Raw genomic sequence first — 21,410 nt, 5'->3', positions numbered from 1 at the left:
AGAGAGAGTAGATGTATTTGTACAAGGTTAGGTTTTTAAAACCGAGTGTTTGACTCTTAAAACCAGGTAAGTGTTTGAGTAGGCCTCTGGCCTGTTGTAGGGTTAAAACTCAGATCTGAAAGCAGACGCACAAACAGCCTTTCTCAGCCAATCTCACCCTGCAAAAGTTACACAGTTTCAATGCCTTTCTTCTAACCCGCAAAATTTAATTCTTGCTACAAACCTCAAACCCGAAAAAACCCAACAAAAAAGAAAAAAATGATACGCCCTTGTTTTCACAAGCTGATTCTTTCCTCTACTCTCCAAGCCAAACAGCTGGTATCCTCTTTCTCTCTCTTGAAATTTTTTTTTTAAAAAAAAAAATTGTGGGTTTTTTGTTTTTCTTTAATTGTTCTTGATTGTAGTTTGGTGCTTGTTTTGCTTTGGTCACTGAGAAAATTGGGTGTGTGAAACCCAGATGGCAAATTGGAAACTTTTCTTCTCTTTCTTGAAGATTTTGCAGACCCACTTAGGAGAGGAAACTGAATCCTTCAAATTCCCACTCTCTGGGTTTTTTATTTTTCGTTTTTTTTGTGGGTGGGTCAAAACCTAAAGGGTGAAACTTTGGTTTACTTGTATGCTGAGATTAGTAAAGCCAAAGATGATGATTAGCTGATCAAGGTTGTTTAGATATTTTCTTTCAATTTTAGTCACAGGATGTTCTAATAGAACTCCCAGAATTTTTTTCGAAACGAAATTTGAATTATAAAACTAAGTTGTTTGTATTTTTTTAATGAATTTCGTTCTTGATATTTATAAGGATCAAAACTTAATTAGGCTGCTAAATTTATGTCTTACTGGACTGAAAAGATGAAAATACATCAAATGTTTATACCAGTTTTGCTCTGTTTGGTTAGAAAGAAAGTTATTCTGAGATTATAAACCTTCTGGGACCATTTGCTTATTGACAAATAACTGTATAACTGGAAACATAATTTATTCTTAATTTTACTTATTGACAAAACTGGTGCTTGAGCCTTTTCAACTATTTTTGTTAATCTTCTGCCATTCATTGAAAAAGAGAGTTATAATGCTCTGCCAGCCTTCTAACATGTCTTATTGAAAAAAAGAGTTGCATTGGAGCCAATAAATAAGTTGTAATTGGATTTTACCTGTATAAATAACTCCCCGTATGGTAGCATTGATCTAACTCTATTTTGGGTCCCTCAAGTGTGATTGTTTAGGAGCATATCAAAAAGTGATCTGCTTCTGAATGGTCGCCTCTGCTATTTTTCTAGTCATGTTTGTCGCTGAAAAATAATTATGGTTGACTTCCTGCATTCCTTTGGAAGGCCTCTGAAACAATATGAATTTGTTTCATACAAGTAGCACAGGTTATGTTCATGTAATTATCTAATGGGATCCAGAGTCACTTTCTTGGGCCTGAAACTTAAAATTTGATGAATATGATATAGTGGGGAAAATAATTTTACTTTTGGTATTATATTTGTGCCACTGTCTGTAATTCTGATTTCGTTTCTGGAATGCTATCATTTTAGGTGATAAGCTTGCACTGTTCAGGTTATGTTTATGCAAATTTACTGATATAGCATATTATACAATGGCAACCGAAAAAAAAACAAGAGTTCATTTACAACTTAACATGGTGGTCACTTTATTCATGCTAAAAAACCTTGCTTTATTTTTGTAATTGTAGATGATTCCAGAAAATTTTGTCAAAAAATTCAGAGACGATCTATCCACCGTTGCTACACTGAGTGTTCCAGATGGTAATGTTTGGCGTGTAGGAATAAAGAAGGCTGACAACAAGTTTTGGTTTCATGATGGCTGGCAGGAATTCATTGAACGTTATACAATCCGTGTCGGATACTTTTTAACCTTCCGATATGAAGGACATTCGTCTTTCACTGTTCATATATTCAATTTGACCGCTGCTGAGATTAACTATCAACCTAATGCTCTCAGTAGTACTGGAGGGTCTGTTTACAGACATCAAGTATTTGAAGAAATGGAAGACGATGACTCTGTCGAAATCTTGGGTTCCTCCCCTAAATCTATTGTTACTGATTCATTGAGAGACAAGCTCTTTGGTGACTGTGCAAATCAACTGATCCCTGGGAAAGATTATAATCCTCCAGCTCTGCAGAATTTGTTTAATGGCTCCAAACCTAAGAATTGTACAAATTGGCCTGATGCAGGGAACCTGCATCCATCAAAGGGTTCTGGTCTACAAGCAGGTAACCAATCTAGTCGAGAGATAGGAGTTCAATTTAATGTAACAGAGCTTAAAAAGACTGTGGATGAAGTTAAATTGCGTAGTTCAGGTGAAGATATACGAAGCATGAAGAAGACTATGAGAAAAAAACGAAAACTTGATCCTAGTAAGTTCTCTAACTCATATTAATTGTCATAGTCTGTTGATGGGAAATTTGAATCTCACTATTAATTCTACGAAAGTGCAGCTGTGCAGGAGTCGTCTTCTCAACATGAAAAAGAAGTTGAAATCCGCTTTAGATTTTATGAAAGTGCATCTGCAAGGAAGAGAACTGTGACAGCTGAAGAAAGAGAAAGGGCTATTAATGCAGCCAAAACGTTTGAGCCAGTTAATCCTTTTTGTAGGGTTGTCCTTCGACCATCCTACCTATATAGGGGTTGCATAATGGTGAGTCGTTCAATATGATGTGCTATAGCATGTTTGTCGATTTCCAATTGTTACATCTTGGCTTAAAATGTCTTTTTCCTCCTGCAGTATTTGCCATCCTGCTTTGCCGAAAAGAATTTAAATGGAGTTTCGGGATTCATCAAACTTCAATCCTCTGATGGTAGACAGTGGCCGGTTCGATGCCTTTACAGAGGAGGTAGAGCAAAATTAAGCCAGGGATGGTATGAGTTTACGCTGGAGAACAATTTGGGAGAGGGTGATGTTTGTGTCTTTGAGTTGCTCAAGATGAAGGAGGTTGTGCTGAAAGTTACTGTATTTTGTGTTGTCGAAGCTGCAGGATTTGTGAACCAACCTCCACAGCAAAATGCCAGCCAAGCTAAAATGATTAGAAATTAGCGGCTACCTGGCTGGTAAATTTGGATGTCTAAACTGTATCAAAGAATCTCCTCTTTGGGTAGTGATCTGATTTGTTCATGTGGACTTAGTGGAACTTTGCAGGATGACATAGTGGAAACTTTTTTCATTGTTTAGGAGTTTCAATACAAATTTTTGTGTCTTGACTAGCACTGTAAATAGATTGTGCAATACTAGGATCCTAATCTTCTCAATTTTCTTTTTCATGGTGTTGTTAACTTTTGTTCAATGCATTTGTTTGTGCTCGACCATCCTTCGTTCTCATTTGCATGTGTACAGCTGAGGACACCTTTTTTTTAATGTGACATTCCCTCTGATCTGCAGATGCTAGATGTTCATAAGGTCAGGTGGAGAGAGCACAGGGTTTACAAATATGGTCAAAAAGAAAAGAATTCAGAATCTCCTTGAAAACCATCTTTTCTGGTTGTCTTTATAATTTTTTTAATAAAGAAAAGAAAAAAAGGGGGGAAAAAGAGAGGCCTCACTCACTCAAAGTCGCTATTCTCATTCTAAATGTCCAAAAGGAAAAGCCTCATTATATTATACTTTCGGCTCAGTTCTTTCTTTTTGTGGCAACCTTTTCCAGAATTTTATAGAGATCAACGGAAGTGGTTGATGACTTTCATGGGTTGGTATTTGATGAGTTGGGCAGCTGCAACTGTATAATTCACAACATGACACTACAGCTCTGCTTGCAATAAAAATAACATATTTTTTGATCATTAGTTAAGCACATTAATGATCATAATCAACTGTTAATTAACACATCAACTCTCGTACGAACGAACACAAATTCGTTCATATCAAACCGAGGGATCAATCAAGTTAGTACACCAAAAAGAGCTGGCCTCTTCCGCAAGTTAATGCTATACATCCTCTATTGTCCAAGAAGGCTGGTAGAAAGTTGAATACTTCCATTTAAGAAGTCATAGTTCTATTTGGTTGCAGAAAATTAAGCTGTGTGAAAAGGGAAAGGGTCGCATCTTAAGCTGAGTCAGCTCAAGATGCTACTTGTAACAAATAATTTTTTGTCTTTTGCTTCACACAGCTTATTCTTTTTCTTTATAATATTTGTGTAATTTTTTTTTTTCTCAAGTGGGAGAGTAGGGGTTGGCCAAGAGGTGGCTTGGTCCACATTTCGTGAAGGACTCACGAAAAAGCCAAAAGATGGGGGAATTGTTTGGATGGTGGGAATATTTCCTTTCTTCTTTTGACCAGCTAAAAAATACATGAAAATTTCAACCAAGTTGTAATTTGACATGACCTTTTGCTTCATTCTTTATCGTTTCTCAGTTTGTACGGATGTTAGACAGTCTAACATGTTATGTTTTCAAATTGTTAACTTCAAACGTCGTATCCACAAAAATTTAATTATTATTACCTAATAAGAGAATATGGTGATTGATTATACATTAGGTCAAATGTATAAATATTTTTATATCTTCATTTTAATAAGATGGACAAGACTACCTAATACTCGATTTGGAAGTTTTATAAAGCTGAGAAATAGAAAACTACAAGATTTATACTACTTTATGTCCGAAAGCAAGCTGTGCTTTTTGAAAAGGTGGTAGGCTGCTGAGGCCAAGCCAAAAAAAAGCTAGTAGGCTACGAGCCTGAGAATAAGATAATCCACATGTAATGCAAAGTCTTCTTTTAAAATCGAAATAATAAAGCTATTTGTATCATATTTATTGATCGCATCTCTTGGAAGTAATATTCTCTCTTGAGCTCAAGTTGATGGGAAGATTTCTGCCTTTTTATTATTATTTATAAATATAAAAAATTTATTTTAGATTGATGTTTTGCTTTTAATGTGCTTTGGCTTGTGTGGGGGCTTCGGATGCGTAATGGGTTCTCCTTTTCTTTGCTTTAAACTTGAATGATCTTCTTTTATTTTTTATCTTTGGGCTCAGCTGTTCTTCTTTTACTTTGTGTTCTTTAAGGCCTGTGCTTTTTTTTTCCTTTCTCTCTCTCTCTCTCCTTCTCTCTCTCTCACTCTTTGGATGTGTTTGTGTGTTGTTGTAAGTTGCATTTGTTTGAGTTTAAAGGTCATCACAAGCTTTGAGCTTGACATTTTGTAAGCATCTAATCGATTTGTCGCTATAATTGGTCATATAATTCCAAAAAATCATTAACATTTAATAATTTCCAACCAGCAGGAAAAAGAATAAATAAACAAACTAAAGGGCCATGTTCTTCTTCTGGAATCTGGTGGGTTCATTAGTGTTTTTTTTAGTGATTGGTTGCTGAGAAAATAGAGAGAGAAAGAAAAGGAAAAGGAGAGAGAGTTTGGAATGGGTTCATTAACTATTTTGATGATTGGTTAGTGAGAAATATACAAAGGGAGAAAAAGGTAAACAGAGATTTTGGAATGTTGAACTTAAAAAGTAAATCGCCGTTGCCGGGGATCGAACCCGGGTCACCCGCGTGACAGGCGGGAATACTTACCACTATACTACAACGACTTTGTTGTTAGTTGTTTATATGTTTTATTATAAATACCTTTTATTTTCATTATTTCCTTTTATTTTTCATCCGTTCCAATAACCTTTCGATTTAAGCCTACTATTCAATTCTGTGGTCTGCTTTTACAGCTTTGTGTTTTTTTTTTTGCCTGAATAACATAATTGAGTTTTTTTATTTAAATTTTTATACAAACTATAGTCTAATCTTATATAAAACATTCATTTACTTTGCTAGATGAGAAAAGGTTCGTTGTGTAAAAAATACATGTATCTTTGTTGATCAAAATAGATGTAAACATGGGCTTAGCTAGGTTGGCTACAACGGATGTGTTTCTCACTCTGCAACTGAGTTTAAATCCTCCTCTTTAGTTTATATTAGATTGTATCAAAACAATGCTTTTCTTTTCTTCTCCCAATTTAGTTTTGGGTCATGCAATTCCATGTTGTTGTATAGTTGAAAGTGGATCTCATGAAGAAGGCCCAATGGTTAAATTGCTCTGCTCTGTGGGTGATAGTTTCGGCCCATATTATTCCAACATGACAAAAAAGACCCAACCTCAAAGAAAACTCTTTATTCTTTATTGTCAAGCCTTAGTTTTATGTTTTTCCTTGGCCACCATTTAAAGTTGCACAATCTTTCTCTAGAAACTAAGCTCATCCAAATCTTCTTGTCCACCAACCATCCCCCTCCTCACCTTATCCATTCATCTTTTATCGCATGCCAATACAAAGTCACTCATTTGATTTTCCCATCATCTTTGTACTTGCAGAAGCCTGAAAAAATTCAAGCACCACCGCAGAAAAGGAAAAAAGGTGACAATATACTCCTTCCCTACACAAAGGGTTCCTTCTATTTCATTACCAGCAAAATCTGTTTTTAGTTAATCTTGTCTAAATCTTTGTACCAATTTTTTTTTTCTCTCCTCTGCAGAAGTTTTCCACAATGGCAACAGCCTCAGCTACTGTGTCTCCAGCAATGTTCACCACAACCACAGTGGCAAAGCCAAGGAGGGCAGCAAACAATGTGAATTACATAACAGGGCTCAATTCATTTTCTGGGCTGAAAGCTCACAGCAGTGTGGCCTCTCTTGGCCTTCCACAGGGCACTGAGCAGTCCTTTGCAAAGATTGTGAGCTCCTTGAGAGCCCCTTCACAGGGCAAAGGCAGAGGTGGAGGAGGGGCACTCTCCTCTACCTGCGATGCTGTTGGGGAGATTTTCAAGATTGCAGCAATCCTGAATGGGCTTACTCTTATTGGAGTTGCAGTAGGGTTTGTTCTTCTTCGAATCGAAGCGTCCGTGGAGGAGGCAGCTGAGTCTGAGTAAGAATTATGTGATGGTTGGTTCTGTGTTTTGCTAAATATTTACATTGTATCTCTCTTTAAATACTTCATTTGATGTATGTAGCAATGATTTATATATTTTCATTTTCTGGTGCATTGAGTTGGGTATCTAATCTAAGTTCAAGAAATAGGATCTGGACCAAGTTTTTTCATTCTTGTATATATACTTGCATCTTATTGTGCACCAGCTTTACCAACAAAGTAGTTCATCTCCCAAATGATTGAAAACAAACTATAACAGAAAGAGTAAAATCTTTCTGAATCTCTAAAAAGACTGGGGCATCACCTTTTTCTTGTAGACAGTTTTGGAATTTTTTTTATTTCTTTTACTGGTCAGGTCAGATGATAATCCATGCATTGAAATTTTAGTGGCATTAGTTGGCAAGTTAGGACAAATTTAATTGTTTAAGCATTTGAGCGTGACACTGATCTAGTTGATGAATTAGGTTCCAATTTGGCACTTTGTAAAATTTTCTTATCTCTACCTGAAATATCATAAACTATATTATTTTATTATATCTTTCAACACAAATGGAGCTCATGTGATTATTTATTTTTATCTCCAACTTGGTTGAAGTAACCTTCCCTTTCAATTCAATTTTTACCATTTCATGTGCACACGATAGTTTGACATATCGGGTGGAGATGCCGTAGAGACAAAATTAGGCCCTGAATTCCTTAGAAATGTTAGGGCACCAATATAAATGATTTCTCATACAAAATGGCTATACATGCCCAACCAGAGTTCATGAGGGTTCAATGCTACCTTTTCAGTAATCTCACCATAAATAAGAAAATCTCATATTATCAAGATATATAATTTGAAACTGTGGAAACAAATATCAAAGAGCTACTCCAGCCCAATTTTGATATATTATTGATCCCAGAAATCAAGTGTCATATATGTTGTCCTTGCAAAGAACATCGGACTTGCTCTTATTGACTACTAAATATTCTATGGATGAGCTTCCTTGAAATCATTTATGACTATAGGGACATCTGCTCCTCTGCTATGGAGTTGCTCATACTCTATTGGCAGGTCCCTTGGAATGCATTTGACAGCAAATTTCAGGCATGTACAACCTGTGAATATCAAAATTCCAGAAAGTATCCAACTAAATTGCAAGTTGGCCAATGCTCTTGCCCTAAAATCAGCCGCACTTGACTGACAAGTTACGGCTCCAAGCATGGTATCATTGGTGCCCTCTACATAATGGACAACACACCCCTTTGGAACAAACCTAGGAACCCAGAGCAAAAACCCCATGTTCATAAACCAGCAACCTTGAAATACCACTGAAATTGAAAGAACAAGTGCTGCAGGAAGACTGGTTTGGCAACAAGTTGCTGCCAAAGCTGCCATGACAGAAACAAACACTATGAGCTGCAGCAGCCAATGGTAATGCCCTTCAAGACCAACATGGTCAGCAGAGTGGAAATGAAGTAGGAAAAGCTCTTGACAGAAAACAGATGCTACTAGCATTCCAACAACCCCGGATAGGGTCTGAAACGGATGAATCAACTCAGCACAAAGCGTAAATCCTGCAAATACGACTAGGTGGAGGAACATAGTTGCATGCTCCAAGTTGTGGAGCTTGAAAGAGAGTTGAAGAAAAGGGAAGTCTAAAACTTGTGTTGACACCATAACTGACCAAGCAACTAGAAGACTAGAAGGAACTCTAAGCAAAGCAAGAGGAGTCCCACATCGGAAAACAACAAGAAGTGAAGGCTCCCTCTCACCTATAAAAGCATACCACTCTCCACTTAAGAGAGGATCCGAAACTGAGCTGGGTTCCCTCTTCAGGACTCTCCTATTAGTCTGGCCTCCGAGTCCTGGGTCTCCAGACCCGGGGACTTGACACCTGGGCTCCAGACTCCTAACTTTGTACCTTAGGCCCTAGGCCTTCTTCCAGTTATCTTTGGGTCTAATCCCCTTGTACAAATGTAAACAATATCATAATGAGAACATCTTCTCTGTGGACGTAGCCCATTCATTAAGGGTGAACCACATATATCTTGTCTTTTGTATACTCATAAATTGGCCAAGTCCTCACATACATGCTGAAGGTCCAAACCTTCACCCATCATTCATCACACCTCATCACTAAGTTGGACTCAATCTTGGCCCAACCATTTTGAGCATCAACAGTTTGGCGCCGTCTGTGGGAATTGACACAAAAGGCTTCTGTCGTTCTTCCCTTCTCCAGTGCTCTTCGGCACCCATACAATCAACATCACCTAGGCTGCCGTTAGGCAAGGCCTTACTGGAGCCACCTTGAATGCCAGGGCAACAAATTGCAGAAGACAATATTTTAAGAAAAAGCCAATCAGTGTGGCTATACTTTGCATGGCTTGCAGGGCCAACCCAACATCTCAGTTCAAAGTACCGACCGACACTTCTTTGAAGAGTAAAAATATGGGGACTTAAGCTTGTCCCACAAGCTCCATCATTCAGCGTGCGCTGCCTTCGGCACCCCACCATACCCTTGCCGAACGGCAAGAGCCGTGCAGAAGGAAAAATGGTCACGATACCCTTGCTTGGCTGACCCAGGTTCTTTACAACAGTACAAGAGACCCCAGCCTTAGCTCCGAAGGTCTATCAGTCGGAGCTTGTCGAACGAACTTGAGTCTTCTCCTCGCAAAAACCCTTGCAGCCATCTATCTATCTTTCAAAAGCTCTTGCCAAAGACACCCCAGCTCTTGCAAAAGCATTTGAAACCTCACGGCACCAATTGAAGCCAAGAGAAATCGCGAACGCCTTGAAGGACCAGCTAAAAACTTTGCCCACACTTCAGAAGGATCGAAAGGCTCCAATCACTTCCTTGCCGTCAGTCAAGGACCCAGACCCTAGACGGTCCTAGATTGGATGAACCCCCATCCACGAACAAATGCTGAACGGCACCACGGACCCAGCTCCAACTCGATGCAAAAACTAGGCACCTAGACCCACTCCTCGCCGAAGACAGATCAGCCCCTCACCAAAATACCTGCGAATATCTCTTGCCGATCGGCACCTCCTCCGAGCTGAACCACGGACCCAGCTCCGAGCTTCCACCAAAATAAATAAATAAATAAATATTTTAGAGCCTAGCTTCCTTGCCGAACGGCAAGGAGCATGCAGAAGGTGAAGGAGTGACTTACCAATTTTTGGCTGACCCAGCCCCTCAAGCTAAAAGGTGACTGCAGGTCTTAAGCTAATAGGGGACTTGCACCTCCTCTCCCCAAACCCTGGCCCTTATCTCCAATCTTTGGACTCCCTTACCGAAGGTATAAAGACCCTAGCTATAAAAGCACAAGGGCCCAGCTACAAAAAGGCTCCAGCTACGTTTCAAAAACGGAAGGACCCAGCCTCTAAAAATCTGAATCTACCCTCAAAACCCTAGCCACCACCTGGGTCAAGGAGGCTTGCTGAAGCCCAGCTTTGGAACCCGGCCCCAAGGCCATTGCTCAAGCCCAACATCGCATAGAACTCCATTGCTGAAGTTTCAAACACACCTCCGCGCCACCTTGGCCTTTCTACTAAACGAACACTCGGACCCCCATGGACCCAGCTCGTAAAGTGCTCCCCAAGACACCCTCGCCAAATCTGGAAGCCCCCAGCCCCCGCTGAAGCCCAGCTCCACAGAGCACAAACCCCAGGCCTTCGCCAAACCCCAGCTCATGAGGCCCACCAACCAAGAACTTGGAAACTTGCGGGATCAAGCCCCTCATTCTTCTCGCCGAAGGACAAGCCCTTGCCGAAGCTTTGAAGGCCCAGCTCCAAGGACATGCCACAAGCTCAAATGTCCACAAGGTACCCAAATTCTTTAAATAATAATAAAAATTGTACATATGCATTCCTTCCCTTCGGCACCCTCGTGCCCAAGCCACATCGCCTTGCGACATGCAAGCTTGGCACCTTCGGCACCCCATGCCCTCTGGCATTATTGCGACATGCAAGTCTTATGCCTTCGGCATCCTCATGCCCAGCTACTTCCTCTTGCGACATGCAAGCTTGGCACCTTCGGCACCCCATGCCCTCTGGCATTATTGCGACATGCAAGTCTTATGCCTTCGGCATCCTCATGCCCAGCCACTTCCTCTTGCGACATGCAAGCTTGGCACCTTCGGCACCCCATGCCCTCTGGCATTATTGCGACATGCAAGTCTTATGCCTTCGACATCCTCATGCCCAGCTACTTCCTCTTGCGACATGCAAGCTTGGCACCTTCGGCACCCCATGCCCTCTGGCATTATTGCGACATGCAAGTCTTATGCCTTCGGCATCCTCATGCCCAGCCACTTCCTCTTGCGACATGCAAGCTTGGCACCTTCGGCACCCCATGCCCTCTGGCATTATTGCGACATGCAAGTCTTATGCCTTCGGCATCCTCATGCCCAGCTACTTCCTCTTGCGACATGCAAGCTTAGCACCTTCGGCACCCCATGCCCTCCGGCATTATTGCGACAAGCAAGTCTTATGCCTTCGGCACCCTCGTGCCTAGCCACTTCCTCTTGCGACATGCAAGCTTGGCACCTTCGGCACCCCATGCCCTCCGGCATTTTATATTGCGACAAGCAAGTCTCATGCCTTCGGCACCCTCGTGCCTAGCCACTTCCTCTTGCGACATGCAAGCTTGGCACCTTCGGCACCCCATGCCCTTCGGCATTTTATATTGCGACATGCAAGTCTTGTGCCTTCGGCATCCTCGTGCCTAGCTCTTCCCCTTGCCACATGCAAGCTTGTTTCGCCTTCGGCACCCCCGTGCCTAGGCCCACCTTTGGCACCTCCATGCTTTGCAACATCCAAGCTTTGGCATCCCTTTGCCTAAGCTCACCTTCGGCACCCCTTTGCCTAAGCCCACCTTTGGCACCCCTGTGCCTAAGCTCACCCTCGGCGCCCCCATGCCTAAGCTCACCTTCGGCACCCCTTTGCCTAAGCCCACCTTTGGCACCCCTGTGCCTAAGCTCACCCTCGGCGCCCCCATGCCTAAGCTCACCTTCGGCACCCCCGTGCCTAGGCACATTGCCTTGCCACATGCAAGCTTTGTGTCACCTTTGGCATCTCATTTGCCTTCGGCACCCTCGTGCCTAGCTTCACCTTCGGCACCCCTTTGCCTAAGCCCACCTTTGGCACCCCCGTGCCTAAGCCCACCTTTGGCACCCCCGTGCCTAAGCCCACCTTTGGCACCCCCGTGCCTAAGCTCACCTTCGGCACCCCCGTGCCTAGGCACAATGCCTTGTGACATGCGAGCTTGTGCGTTTGGCAAACCACTCTGCCTTCGGCACCCTTGTGCCTTTAGCATCCCCTTTGCCTTCGGCACCCCCGTGCCTAAACCCATCTCTTGCAACATGCCTTCAGCACCCCCCATGCCTAAGCCCACATTCGGCACCCCGAGCCTAGGAACATTACCTTGCAACATGCAAAGCTTTGTATCGCCTTCGCCATCCCAACTCCAAAATTATGTCAGTATCCAAGGGACCTAGCCCCCTTCCGAAGGCTCAGCTCCAAAACAAACTCCTAAGGCCAAGCTGAGTACTTAGGCCTAGCCCTTGCCTAGCCCTATCTTGAGCAAAACAGGCTGAATAAAAGCCATAGATGGCCCTTACTGATCGGCACCTTGGTCCCCCGCCTAGCCCAACACTCATGCCAGCCCAAACTATAACTAGACTCCTTGCCAAAACCCTTGCGGCCCAGCCCTTGCTAAATGCCCAGGCTAAACCCACATGACCCGGCTCTTCCTAAAATGCCCGGCTCTCCTGTTGAAACATTAAGAGGCCAGCTCTTGATGTTGGCCCCAATTCCATGCCGAAGCCTCAAAAGCCAAGCCCGTGTGGGACTCTATTTTTCTCTCCACGCTCCCTACCGTTCGGCAAGGAAGCTAAACCCTCAAGCTTTGCTCCCTTACCGAAGCAAATGGCTGACCCAGCCACCAACAACAAAAAAAAAAAAAAAAAAAAAAAAAAAAAAAAAAAAAAATTGCACCTGCCGAACGGTAGGCAACATGCAGAAGGAATTTGGGAAGTGAAAATGCCCACTTGGCTAGCTACTTGGCTGACCTAGCCACAAAAAAAAAAAAAAAAAAAAAAAAAAAAAAAAAAAAAAATTTGCACCTGCCGAACGGTAGGCAGCATGCAGAAGGAAATTGGGGGGAGGTGCCTACTTGGCTGACTTAGCCACAAAAAAAAAAAAAAAAAAAAAAAAAAAATTTGCACCTGCCGAACGGTAGGCAGCATGCAGAAGGAAATTGGGGGGAGGTGCCTACTTGGCTGACTTAGCCACAAAAAAAAAAAAGAAAAAAAAAAAAAAAAAAAAATTTTGCACCTGCCGAACGGTAGGCAGCATGCAGAAGGAAATTGGGGGGAGGTGCCTACTTGGCTGACCTAGCCACAAAAAAAAAAAAAAAAAAAAAAAAGAGAAATTTTTTTTTATTTTTTGAGACTTGCAAACCACTTCAGTTTTTGTTGCAACTTCTCTCCCTCCAAAGTCCTTCTTACCCGGGGACTTGGGGGACTGGGGATAGTGCACTATACAACTTGGAAGACAAACTACGGTGTTGCTCGGCCAGTGCACTTAAAATTACAAATCCCCAAGCAAGAAGTATCTTCTTACTCGCGAACTTGGGGGACTACTGTTGACACCATAACTGACCAAGCAACTAGAAGACTAGAAGGAACTCTAAGCAAAGCAAGAGGAGTCCCACATCGGAAAACAACAAGAAGTGAAGGCTCCCTCTCACCTATAAAAGCATACCACTCTCCACTTAAGAGAGGATCCGAAACTGAGCTGGGTTCCCTCTTCAGGACTCTCCTATTAGTCTGGCCTCCGAGTCCTGGGTCTCCAGACCCGGGGACTTGACACCTGGGCTCCAGACTCCTAACTTTGTACCTTAGGCCCTAGGCCTTCTTCCAGTTATCTTTGGGTCTAATCCCCTTGTACAAATGTAAACAATATCATAATGAGAACATCTTCTCTGTGGACGTAGCCCATTCATTAAGGGTGAACCACATATATCTTGTCTTTTGTATACTCATAAATTGGCCAAGTCCTCACATACATGCTGAAGGTCCAAACCTTCACCCATCATTCATCACACCTCATCACTAAGTTGGACTCAATCTTGGCCCAACCATTTTGAGCATCAACAACTTGCATGAAAATTGCCAATACAGAGAAAGATAAGATGAAAATGAGCTCCAAGTGTTTGAGTTTGGAAAGAGGGGAATTGAATGGGTGCCAAAACCTTACTCTAAAGTTACTAGGGCCTCTCAGAAAATAAGATCTGATAGTGTTGATGGTGTGCCATAAACCAAGGAGGGTGAGTGCAAACCCGGGAACTATGTGTCCAACAAACGTGCCCATTGGAAGCTTGTCTTCACAGATCAGGGTTTTCAGTGAATGATCTGTAGCAGACAGAGCTTAACTCACAATCTCAATACAGACCTTAAATACATGAAGCCATTGCAGTGGTAGAGAATACTAAAAGCAACAAAAGTCCATCATGGTAATTTTTCAGAGCATTTGGTGCATGATGCATGTGTTTCCACAAACAAAATTTCACATAACGACAGCCAGCCAGGTGTGACACTCCAAAAAGCTGAAGAAAATGGATATCCGAAATGGAAGTGTCACCCCTTGAAGAAGATTAAGGGTTACTTCATGACCATGAAAGTTACTTTAGATTAAGATTACAAGATGATTACTTTAATTTGTTGCTTATTAGTCCATATACAAGTAGTGGAGAGTGAAGTGGTTTCAATATAGTGTGTGGGAAATAAGATGTTTCCACTTGTTCAAGATATCTCTTTTGTTCCAGTGGTCCTTACGCGACTAAGGAATTGTGCAATAATAAAGGTAAAAGTTGTAAGATTCCTGGAATATTACCTCGCCACAGAATGAGTGTTGGGAAAAGTCTTCTCAGAACCTAGGAAAGAAAAACAGTTTGAAGCTTGGTAGTATTGCAATTAAGTCCATTCTCATCAGTTGACTATCTAGACACAATGAAATTCCAAAATGCATTTACTGCACAAATATGATAAACTTTCCTGCTATAAACTAACTTTATGAGTTATGACTGTACGTCCAAGTTTAGTCTCCCCACTCAAGATGAAAGCGGCTGGGAGTTTTTTGGGGAGAGAGGGGTAGGGTTCGGTTGCTGAAAAAACTTATGGTGTACGTCCAAGTTTCAAGTAATCATATATATGGAAAAAGTCGCTTTTGGACCATGTAGTTTGTCGTTTTTTTCACTTTAGTTCATGTAGTTTTAATTTTTTCAATTTAACCCATGTAGTTTGATTCTATTGCAATTCAAGGACACATTTGAATTTCCATCCAAAATACTCCCCACGTAAGCGACGTGTTTATTTCGTCAAGAAATTGGACGAAAATTTGGACATGTCTTTAAATTGCAATAAAATCAAGGTACATGGTTCAAATTGTCAAAATTAAAACCATAGAGACGAAAGTGGAAATTTCGTCGAGCTATAGGGACGAAAAGTGACTTTTTGCCAATATATAATGTTATTTTACCAAACAATTTAACATGTTAAGCATCTACCTTTGACCAACAATAAAAATAGCATCTAGTGTATTCAATTGAGATTTTAAAAGACTATTTAGGGATAAAAAAAGTCTAGTGGATTTAAGCAGAATATAATGACTTATAAGATTTTATTTATGGATTTCTATAATCAAGATTTTTTACTTATGGATTTGAAAGGACCACATGGATTTCTTTCGGGATCGACATAAGATTTTTTAAGAACAAATAGACCCGTAAATATGAATAGCTAATATTATTTCATTGTTTCATGGCTACTTGTAGATTCATTACAACAACTAGAAAGAGAAGATACAATAGCATCAAGTACATAGTTTGCTCCCAGGTTAGGCTATGATATAAAGAGTTTCCTGAGTTTATCATCTAAAGAATTAACCAAAACATGGTTTCTACAAGCACCCAAAAAGCTCCTTAGTATAACAGAGTTAGGCTCCATTGGCATATTTTTGATAATCTCATAAGCTTCTTCAATGAGACCAACTCTTCCAAGCAAATCTACTAAGCATCCATAATGTTCCAATGTTAGCTGAATACCATACGTTCCCACCATTTGATTGAAAAATTGTCGACCCTTCTGTACATGGCCCAAATGGCTACATGCTGACAAGATAACAGAGAATGGCATGCTGTCTGGTACTAGCCCAGTTTGTTCCATAAGAGTAAACAATGAGATAGCATCCTTTCCATGACCATGATCAGCAAAACCAAAGATCATAATTGTCCAATACTGGAAATTCTTCTCACTCATTGAACTGAAAACTTGGAAGTCTTTCTTAACGTGCCCACACTTAGAATACATCTCAAGGAGAGTTGTCCCCAAAGCAACATCTATCCCAATGCAATTAACAACAATGTAGTGATGAATGGACTCTCCTGCTCTAAAATCAAGTAGACGGGTACAGGCAGAAAGCATGCTTACCAAAGTGATTGAATTTGGATTTTCATTCCCTAGTTTCATATCTTGAAAACCTTAAAGGCATCCAAGGGACAATTGTTGAAAACAAAAGAAGGAAACGAATATGAGTAATAATATATGTGTTTAGGAAAAGTTGTTTTAGTAGAGCTCTAAAGAATGACTAACTAGTTAACATTTGGTTCTATGTACTGCCATAAAACATCTTTTAAGTAATAACTGGTGCATAAGAAGGCAGAAACTACATGATCCAAATTGCGCACTGATGCAACAAATTAAAAAATTAAAAAAGGGTAAACAATTTGAACAAATAAGGCGCACACCAAGCAACATATCTTGCAATCATAGAGCTCCAAGAAACCACATCTCTAACAGTCATTTCATCAAACACCCACCTTGCAAGCCCGATTGTGCCCAAACAACATAAACTAACTATTTATATACAGTACATCACATCAATCAAAGCCAACAATTTCAATGCTTTTGGGTATTGGTGGTTTGGTCATCATGTGCGGAAAGAACATTATTACTTATACCCAGTGGTCTTCATTGGTGGTTTGGTCGCCATGGCTTATACCCAATGCACAACTGCTTGGATGGAGGTCAAGGTGAGGAAATAAAATAAAAAAATCTCATGCGAAAAGTCTGATGAGTTAGGGTGGGATTTGAGATAAGGCTTGGTATTTATGCTTCCCACTAAAAACTCCCACACAATTCCACATTTTAAAAAATCCTATGAAATTAGCAAGTTTTTGAATACCATAATACTTTTTGTTACTTGTTTAAAGTCTTAATTGAATACCAATAGATTTGGTGACTCTATTTTAAAAATCCTAATAGTCTTAATGGAATACGACAAGACTTATTTAGATTATTTAAAAGTCTTAATAGAATACCACATACTTATTTATCTCAAAATAGTCTTTTAAAATTTCAATTGAATATACCCCTTGAATCTGTAATATAGTTGCTGAATATGACACTTCATTAACCTAGTAATAGTGTACTAACACACACAAACAGAGCATCGTCTGGTTCCAAGAGTTTGCTGAATCCATCTTTCTTCATGCCCTCAAACTGAAAAATATCACTAAAAATTGGTTTGGTTTGGTTTTGTTGAGTACCAAAGTTCACCCAATTTGATGAGTCACAAACCAGTTTTACCAAATTGGGGATTACCAAAAGAACCAGATGAATGACCAAAAACCCAATTTGTTAATAATTGATTACATGGAGTTAGTAAGTTAATCAGCTCCTTTCAATTCAAGCCACACCAGGGTCACAGAGCGCCCCCATCAGAAGGGTAATAATACATTGAGATCGAAACACATTTTCGGATAGTTTTAAATGACCAAGCTGATTTCTCTTTTTTATTTTACTAGTATCAGATTACATGTGTTTAGCCCTAAATATAAATGACAAACAATAAGTTATAAAATTGCTCAACAAGAATAGCCTCAACATATCAATTTCTACTTTTCCTTTGCATGTTGAATACAAAAAGTTTCCTCACTCCTTACTTGCACACTTCATATCTTGTTATATATCTAACAAAACTTGGGAAGAATCCTTCCACCACTATGCCATCTCCAGATCAGGCCATCTGCAAGAAATAGTAGAAGCATTAGAGTGATTGCAAACTATAACAAAATGAAGCTATTTAAAAGAGCATGAAAAACCTTGAGAAGTGCACTCATAATTATCTATTTGAAAACAACAACTTCCAATTTAAGTTTCATCCGTACGAGCTAGTTGCAGTGCTGCTGTGCTCAAACAGGTATACAAATTATAATAGTTTTTTTAAAAGCACAAATTACATTAGATTTTTATAATCTATAAGAAACGTGACACTTTATTAAAAATAAACAGTACAGCAAAAGTAAACAAGGAGTCAACTCTTTAAAAAAAACAAAAAAAAAACTAAACATGCAAACTGCATCAACACCTCAATCCTTGGGGAAAACATCAAAACAAGAACAGAATTCCAAGGAGCTACAAAACAGATGCTTTCCAGTCAGACAAAATAACTGAAAAAGATAACTCCCTAAACTCTGAAGCTACAGATGGCCGCAAAGACGCCAGAAAAGGCACCCTATCCCAAGCAAAGCTTCATTCCTCTTTGCTAAATTACCCACCCCTGAACCTCCTTTTCCTTTGGTTTGAGACAGAACATCCCATCTCACCAAACTGTTCTTAGTTTTTACTCTTCACTGATCTAAACAATACAACTATATCAACCACCTTTTAATTTTTGGGGTATCGACTGGTGGAAATGGAATACAGAAATTAAAAGGAAAACCCATAGTATCCCCCAAGTCAGCAAAGTAACTCAATTTGGGGAAAATATTTTAAGAAAGTGAAACTGCTCCAAATTAAGGTTTCGTTAACAATGACTAAAGGCCAAAGAGGATAACAAACTGCAACAAAATCAATCAAGGTCTAGTGAACCCAACCAGGTGAGAAAATAGACATCCTTGACTTGAGTTGGAGGGACATAACAATGTGCAGCCTACTTCCAGTGAGAACCGAAATCTTGCCATGCTATCAGCTACTGTTTTGCTCTCCCTACAGACATGAGAAAGACAAGAAGACCCCTCCCCATTAGAATCTTACAACCAAGTAATAAGGTTTCCAAAGGGTGACAATCTCTAGTATTTTGCTGCAGCAAAGGCAGCAATGTATCAGTCTCAACCCTGAATTTGGGGCATTCCTCCTCCAAAGCAAATTTCAACTCCAAGTAAAGAGTCCAGACTTCTTCTAATTTCCAAATTAGCAGAAAATCCAAACTTCCTAGTACGATGGAAGTTCGTCAGGACACCTCCATCCTCAGTCCACCCTGACAACTATTGCACTACCACATTAAGTTGCCACACTTGAAAGTGCCAAAACTTCAGGCACCATCCTCCCTAAAAGAATTATACTGTCTAAAAGTGTATAGTTGAGTTTCCATTCAAGAGCGAATAACCTCTGACAATTTAAAAATAATAATAATTCCAAACTGCATTTCAATTCAAGTGTTAAAAAGCTATACGTAAGTTAATTTTGTTCGAAGCACTACTTCCAAATCACACTTGTCATAGAAGATAAGAAACAAGTAAGGAGCTTCTCATAATGTGTTTTTTTTCAAAAGGTATATAGCCCATTTGAAACAATTAGAAAACTCATGGAACACCAAATCCTTGAGTTTTATCCATCCGCCCCAGCTTCAACATCAGATGGGTTTTCCCAGAAAATGAGAAACAAGCTAGAAACTGAACTGACTAAATGACAGTAAGAATTAAGCACCATAGAAAACTAAAAACTATATTTTTTATCTTCTATTTTCTAGATACAAAACAGGTACCCAACAAATTTTGACGATTGAGCAACAGTTGGCATGGGAGACAAAAACATTTTAGCAATAGCAAATATCCAAGGCCAATTTGATGAACGTGTCAAACAACAATAATTCATAAATAAATAAATAAAATTCTCTGGAAAGGAACATTCAATCGCTAAACATATATGAAAATATTAAATTACGGACCTTTCATATCAAATTTTACCTGAAATTTTAAGCGACAGTAATGGGTTGCTGCTTGGAGGGCTCGATGGGTTTGTTGTTTTTCTTATCTAAGAAATCTTCGACGTTGTAAACGACGGTGATGTAGAGGGAGCAACTAGGGCACCGAGCGATCTCTTCGCCCAACTTCAGGTCCTCCTTGGTGATCTGAAACAAGTCCCCGCATGGACAGGGGTATGTGTACGCCTGGAGCTCATTGTTCCACTCCATATCTTCGATCTCCACATCGTCGTACGACATCGTTTTGGCTCCTGAGTTTGGATTAGGGTTCGTTAATTCTTGAAACCTTGCAAAAGCCCTAACTTGAATTGAAAGATCCAAAACCCTAATTGGAAAATTCCTTCAAGTTACCTGGAAAAATTCAGCCGTCGATATGACTTTAAACTGAAGATCAGGTGTTTGGCAATCTATGTGGCTCTATATATATATATATATATATATATTTATATGAACAATTTATAAAATCTCTTGAACAAAAAAAAAAAGGAAAATATTTTCCTGAATAAGGCTCCAAATTTCGAAGAGACTAGAACAAAGAATGGTTAATCGTTTTATTAGTCCCTGAACTTAGACCCGATTTGCATTTGAGTCTCTCAATTTCCAAAATCGTTCCCGTGGTTATTTAACTTCATTTTTGTTAGAACAAATGGTCATACCGTTAATTTTGTTAACTTTTTCTGTTAAATGTAGGGGAAAAATGGTATTTTTGTATTATTTTTAATTTTTAATTTCTGAATATTACTTTCACCCAAAAAAATAAAAATAAAAAATCTTATTCCTATCCTCAGTCAAACTAAAAATTATAAAATTAGTTCTTATTCCTAAAAACTTGATTTTTTTTGTTTGTTTGGTTTGGTTTTTAATATTTTAATTCATTAAAAAACCATTTTACCCATGCATTTAACAGAAAAGTTAACAAAAATTCATGAAAGGATCATTTGTCCTAACAAAACTGAAGTTGAAGGACCATGAGAATGATTTTGGATATTGAGGGAGTCAAATGCAAATTGGGTCTAAGTTCATGAATTAATAAAACGAATAACCCCAAAAAATTAACCATGAGAGAGAGAGAGAGAGGGTTGGGGAATGGATGATGGGTTTCAAATTTAGGGTGCGATGAAAGCAATTGCAGATGTTGGGGGTGTGGTATGGGGAGGTTGGGTTAGAGATGGGCTGTGCTGTTGGTGGGTGTAGGGAGGCTAGGTTACGGGGTGGGGGAGGAGAAATTATAGAATAGTACCGTACTACCACCTCAGCTTATGATACTTCCATTGAAAATATGCCATGTGTCATTTAAGAATAATAATTTTAATTTTTTTTACAGCTGGATTTGGAATCTAATTATTATCTTTTGAATAAAACTAAGAAATCAAAAAATCAAAAAAGAAAAAAAGAAAAGAGCCACCACCCACCCGACCCGTCGTCCACCTCGTTCTGCCTTCATGGCCGATGCGGCGATGCCCACTCCCTCTCTTTTTCTCCCTCTTTTTCTCTCTCTCTCTCTCTCTCT

General features: G+C 39.8%; 4 protein-coding genes, 1 non-coding gene and 1 pseudogene across 8 annotated transcripts; 2 read left to right on the top strand and 4 right to left on the bottom strand.

Annotated features, from left to right (window-relative positions):
- Positions 1-8: 8 nt before the first annotated feature.
- Positions 9-3,282, top strand: LOC110765972 (B3 domain-containing transcription factor VRN1). 3 transcript variants are annotated; one of them, XM_021969223.2, is made up of 5 exons: positions 10-318; positions 1,697-2,237; positions 2,325-2,381; positions 2,463-2,662; positions 2,750-3,282. In XM_021969223.2, the coding sequence occupies exons 1-5, from the start codon at positions 259-261 to the stop codon at positions 3,056-3,058; spliced, it is 1,167 nt and encodes a 388-aa protein (XP_021824915.1). In that variant the 5' UTR covers positions 10-258; the 3' UTR covers positions 3,059-3,282. The 3 variants fall into 3 exon arrangements, with proteins under 3 accessions (XP_088101214.1, XP_021824915.1, XP_021824914.1); XM_088245088.1 differs by having other exon boundaries at positions 9-318; positions 1,835-2,381; XM_021969222.2 differs by having other exon boundaries at positions 1,697-2,381.
- Positions 3,283-5,472: 2,190 nt separating this feature from the next.
- TRNAD-GUC (transfer RNA aspartic acid (anticodon GUC)) lies at positions 5,473-5,544 on the bottom strand. Its single transcript has one exon. It is a non-coding gene; the product is annotated as a tRNA-Asp (tRNA).
- Positions 5,545-6,162: 618 nt separating this feature from the next.
- Positions 6,163-6,981, top strand: LOC110765978 (cytochrome b6f complex subunit (petM)). Its single transcript, XM_021969230.2, has 2 exons — positions 6,163-6,357; positions 6,476-6,981. The coding sequence occupies exon 2, from the start codon at positions 6,488-6,490 to the stop codon at positions 6,866-6,868; it is 381 nt and encodes a 126-aa protein (XP_021824922.1). The 5' UTR covers positions 6,163-6,357; positions 6,476-6,487; the 3' UTR covers positions 6,869-6,981.
- A 653-nt stretch (positions 6,982-7,634) lies between these two features.
- On the bottom strand, positions 7,635-14,375 carry LOC110765980 (transmembrane epididymal protein (DUF716)). The gene is made up of 3 exons (XM_088245090.1): positions 14,015-14,375; position 12,753; positions 7,635-8,514 (listed from the first exon to the last, which is right to left on the bottom strand). Exons 1-3 carry the CDS (start codon positions 14,225-14,227, stop codon positions 7,841-7,843), a joined length of 888 nt encoding a protein of 295 aa, XP_088101216.1. The 5' UTR covers positions 14,228-14,375; the 3' UTR covers positions 7,635-7,840.
- Positions 14,376-15,646: 1,271 nt separating this feature from the next.
- LOC110765960 (pentatricopeptide repeat-containing protein At5g43790 pseudogene) lies at positions 15,647-16,717 on the bottom strand (annotated as a pseudogene).
- Positions 16,718-17,676: 959 nt separating this feature from the next.
- On the bottom strand, positions 17,677-20,384 carry LOC110765979 (diphthamide biosynthesis protein 3). Of its 2 annotated transcripts, XM_021969232.2 has the most exons (3): positions 20,252-20,384; positions 19,884-20,151; positions 17,677-17,941 (listed from the first exon to the last, which is right to left on the bottom strand). In XM_021969232.2, the coding sequence occupies exon 2, from the start codon at positions 20,138-20,140 to the stop codon at positions 19,892-19,894; it is 249 nt and encodes an 82-aa protein (XP_021824924.1). In that variant the 5' UTR covers positions 20,141-20,151; positions 20,252-20,384; the 3' UTR covers positions 17,677-17,941; positions 19,884-19,891. The 2 variants fall into 2 exon arrangements, with proteins under 2 accessions (XP_021824924.1, XP_021824923.1); XM_021969231.2 differs by having other exon boundaries at positions 19,884-20,314.
- Between the last annotated feature and the right edge of the window lie 1,026 nt (positions 20,385-21,410).

The sequence above is a fragment of the Prunus avium genome, chromosome 8 (assembly GCF_965620075.1).
Source record: "Prunus avium chromosome 8, drPruAviu1.hap1.1, whole genome shotgun sequence".
NCBI classification, from domain to species: Eukaryota; Viridiplantae; Streptophyta; class Magnoliopsida; order Rosales; family Rosaceae; genus Prunus; species Prunus avium.
The sequence above is the reverse complement of the archived record's forward strand: the minus strand, read 5'-3'. Positions and strand labels throughout refer to the sequence as shown.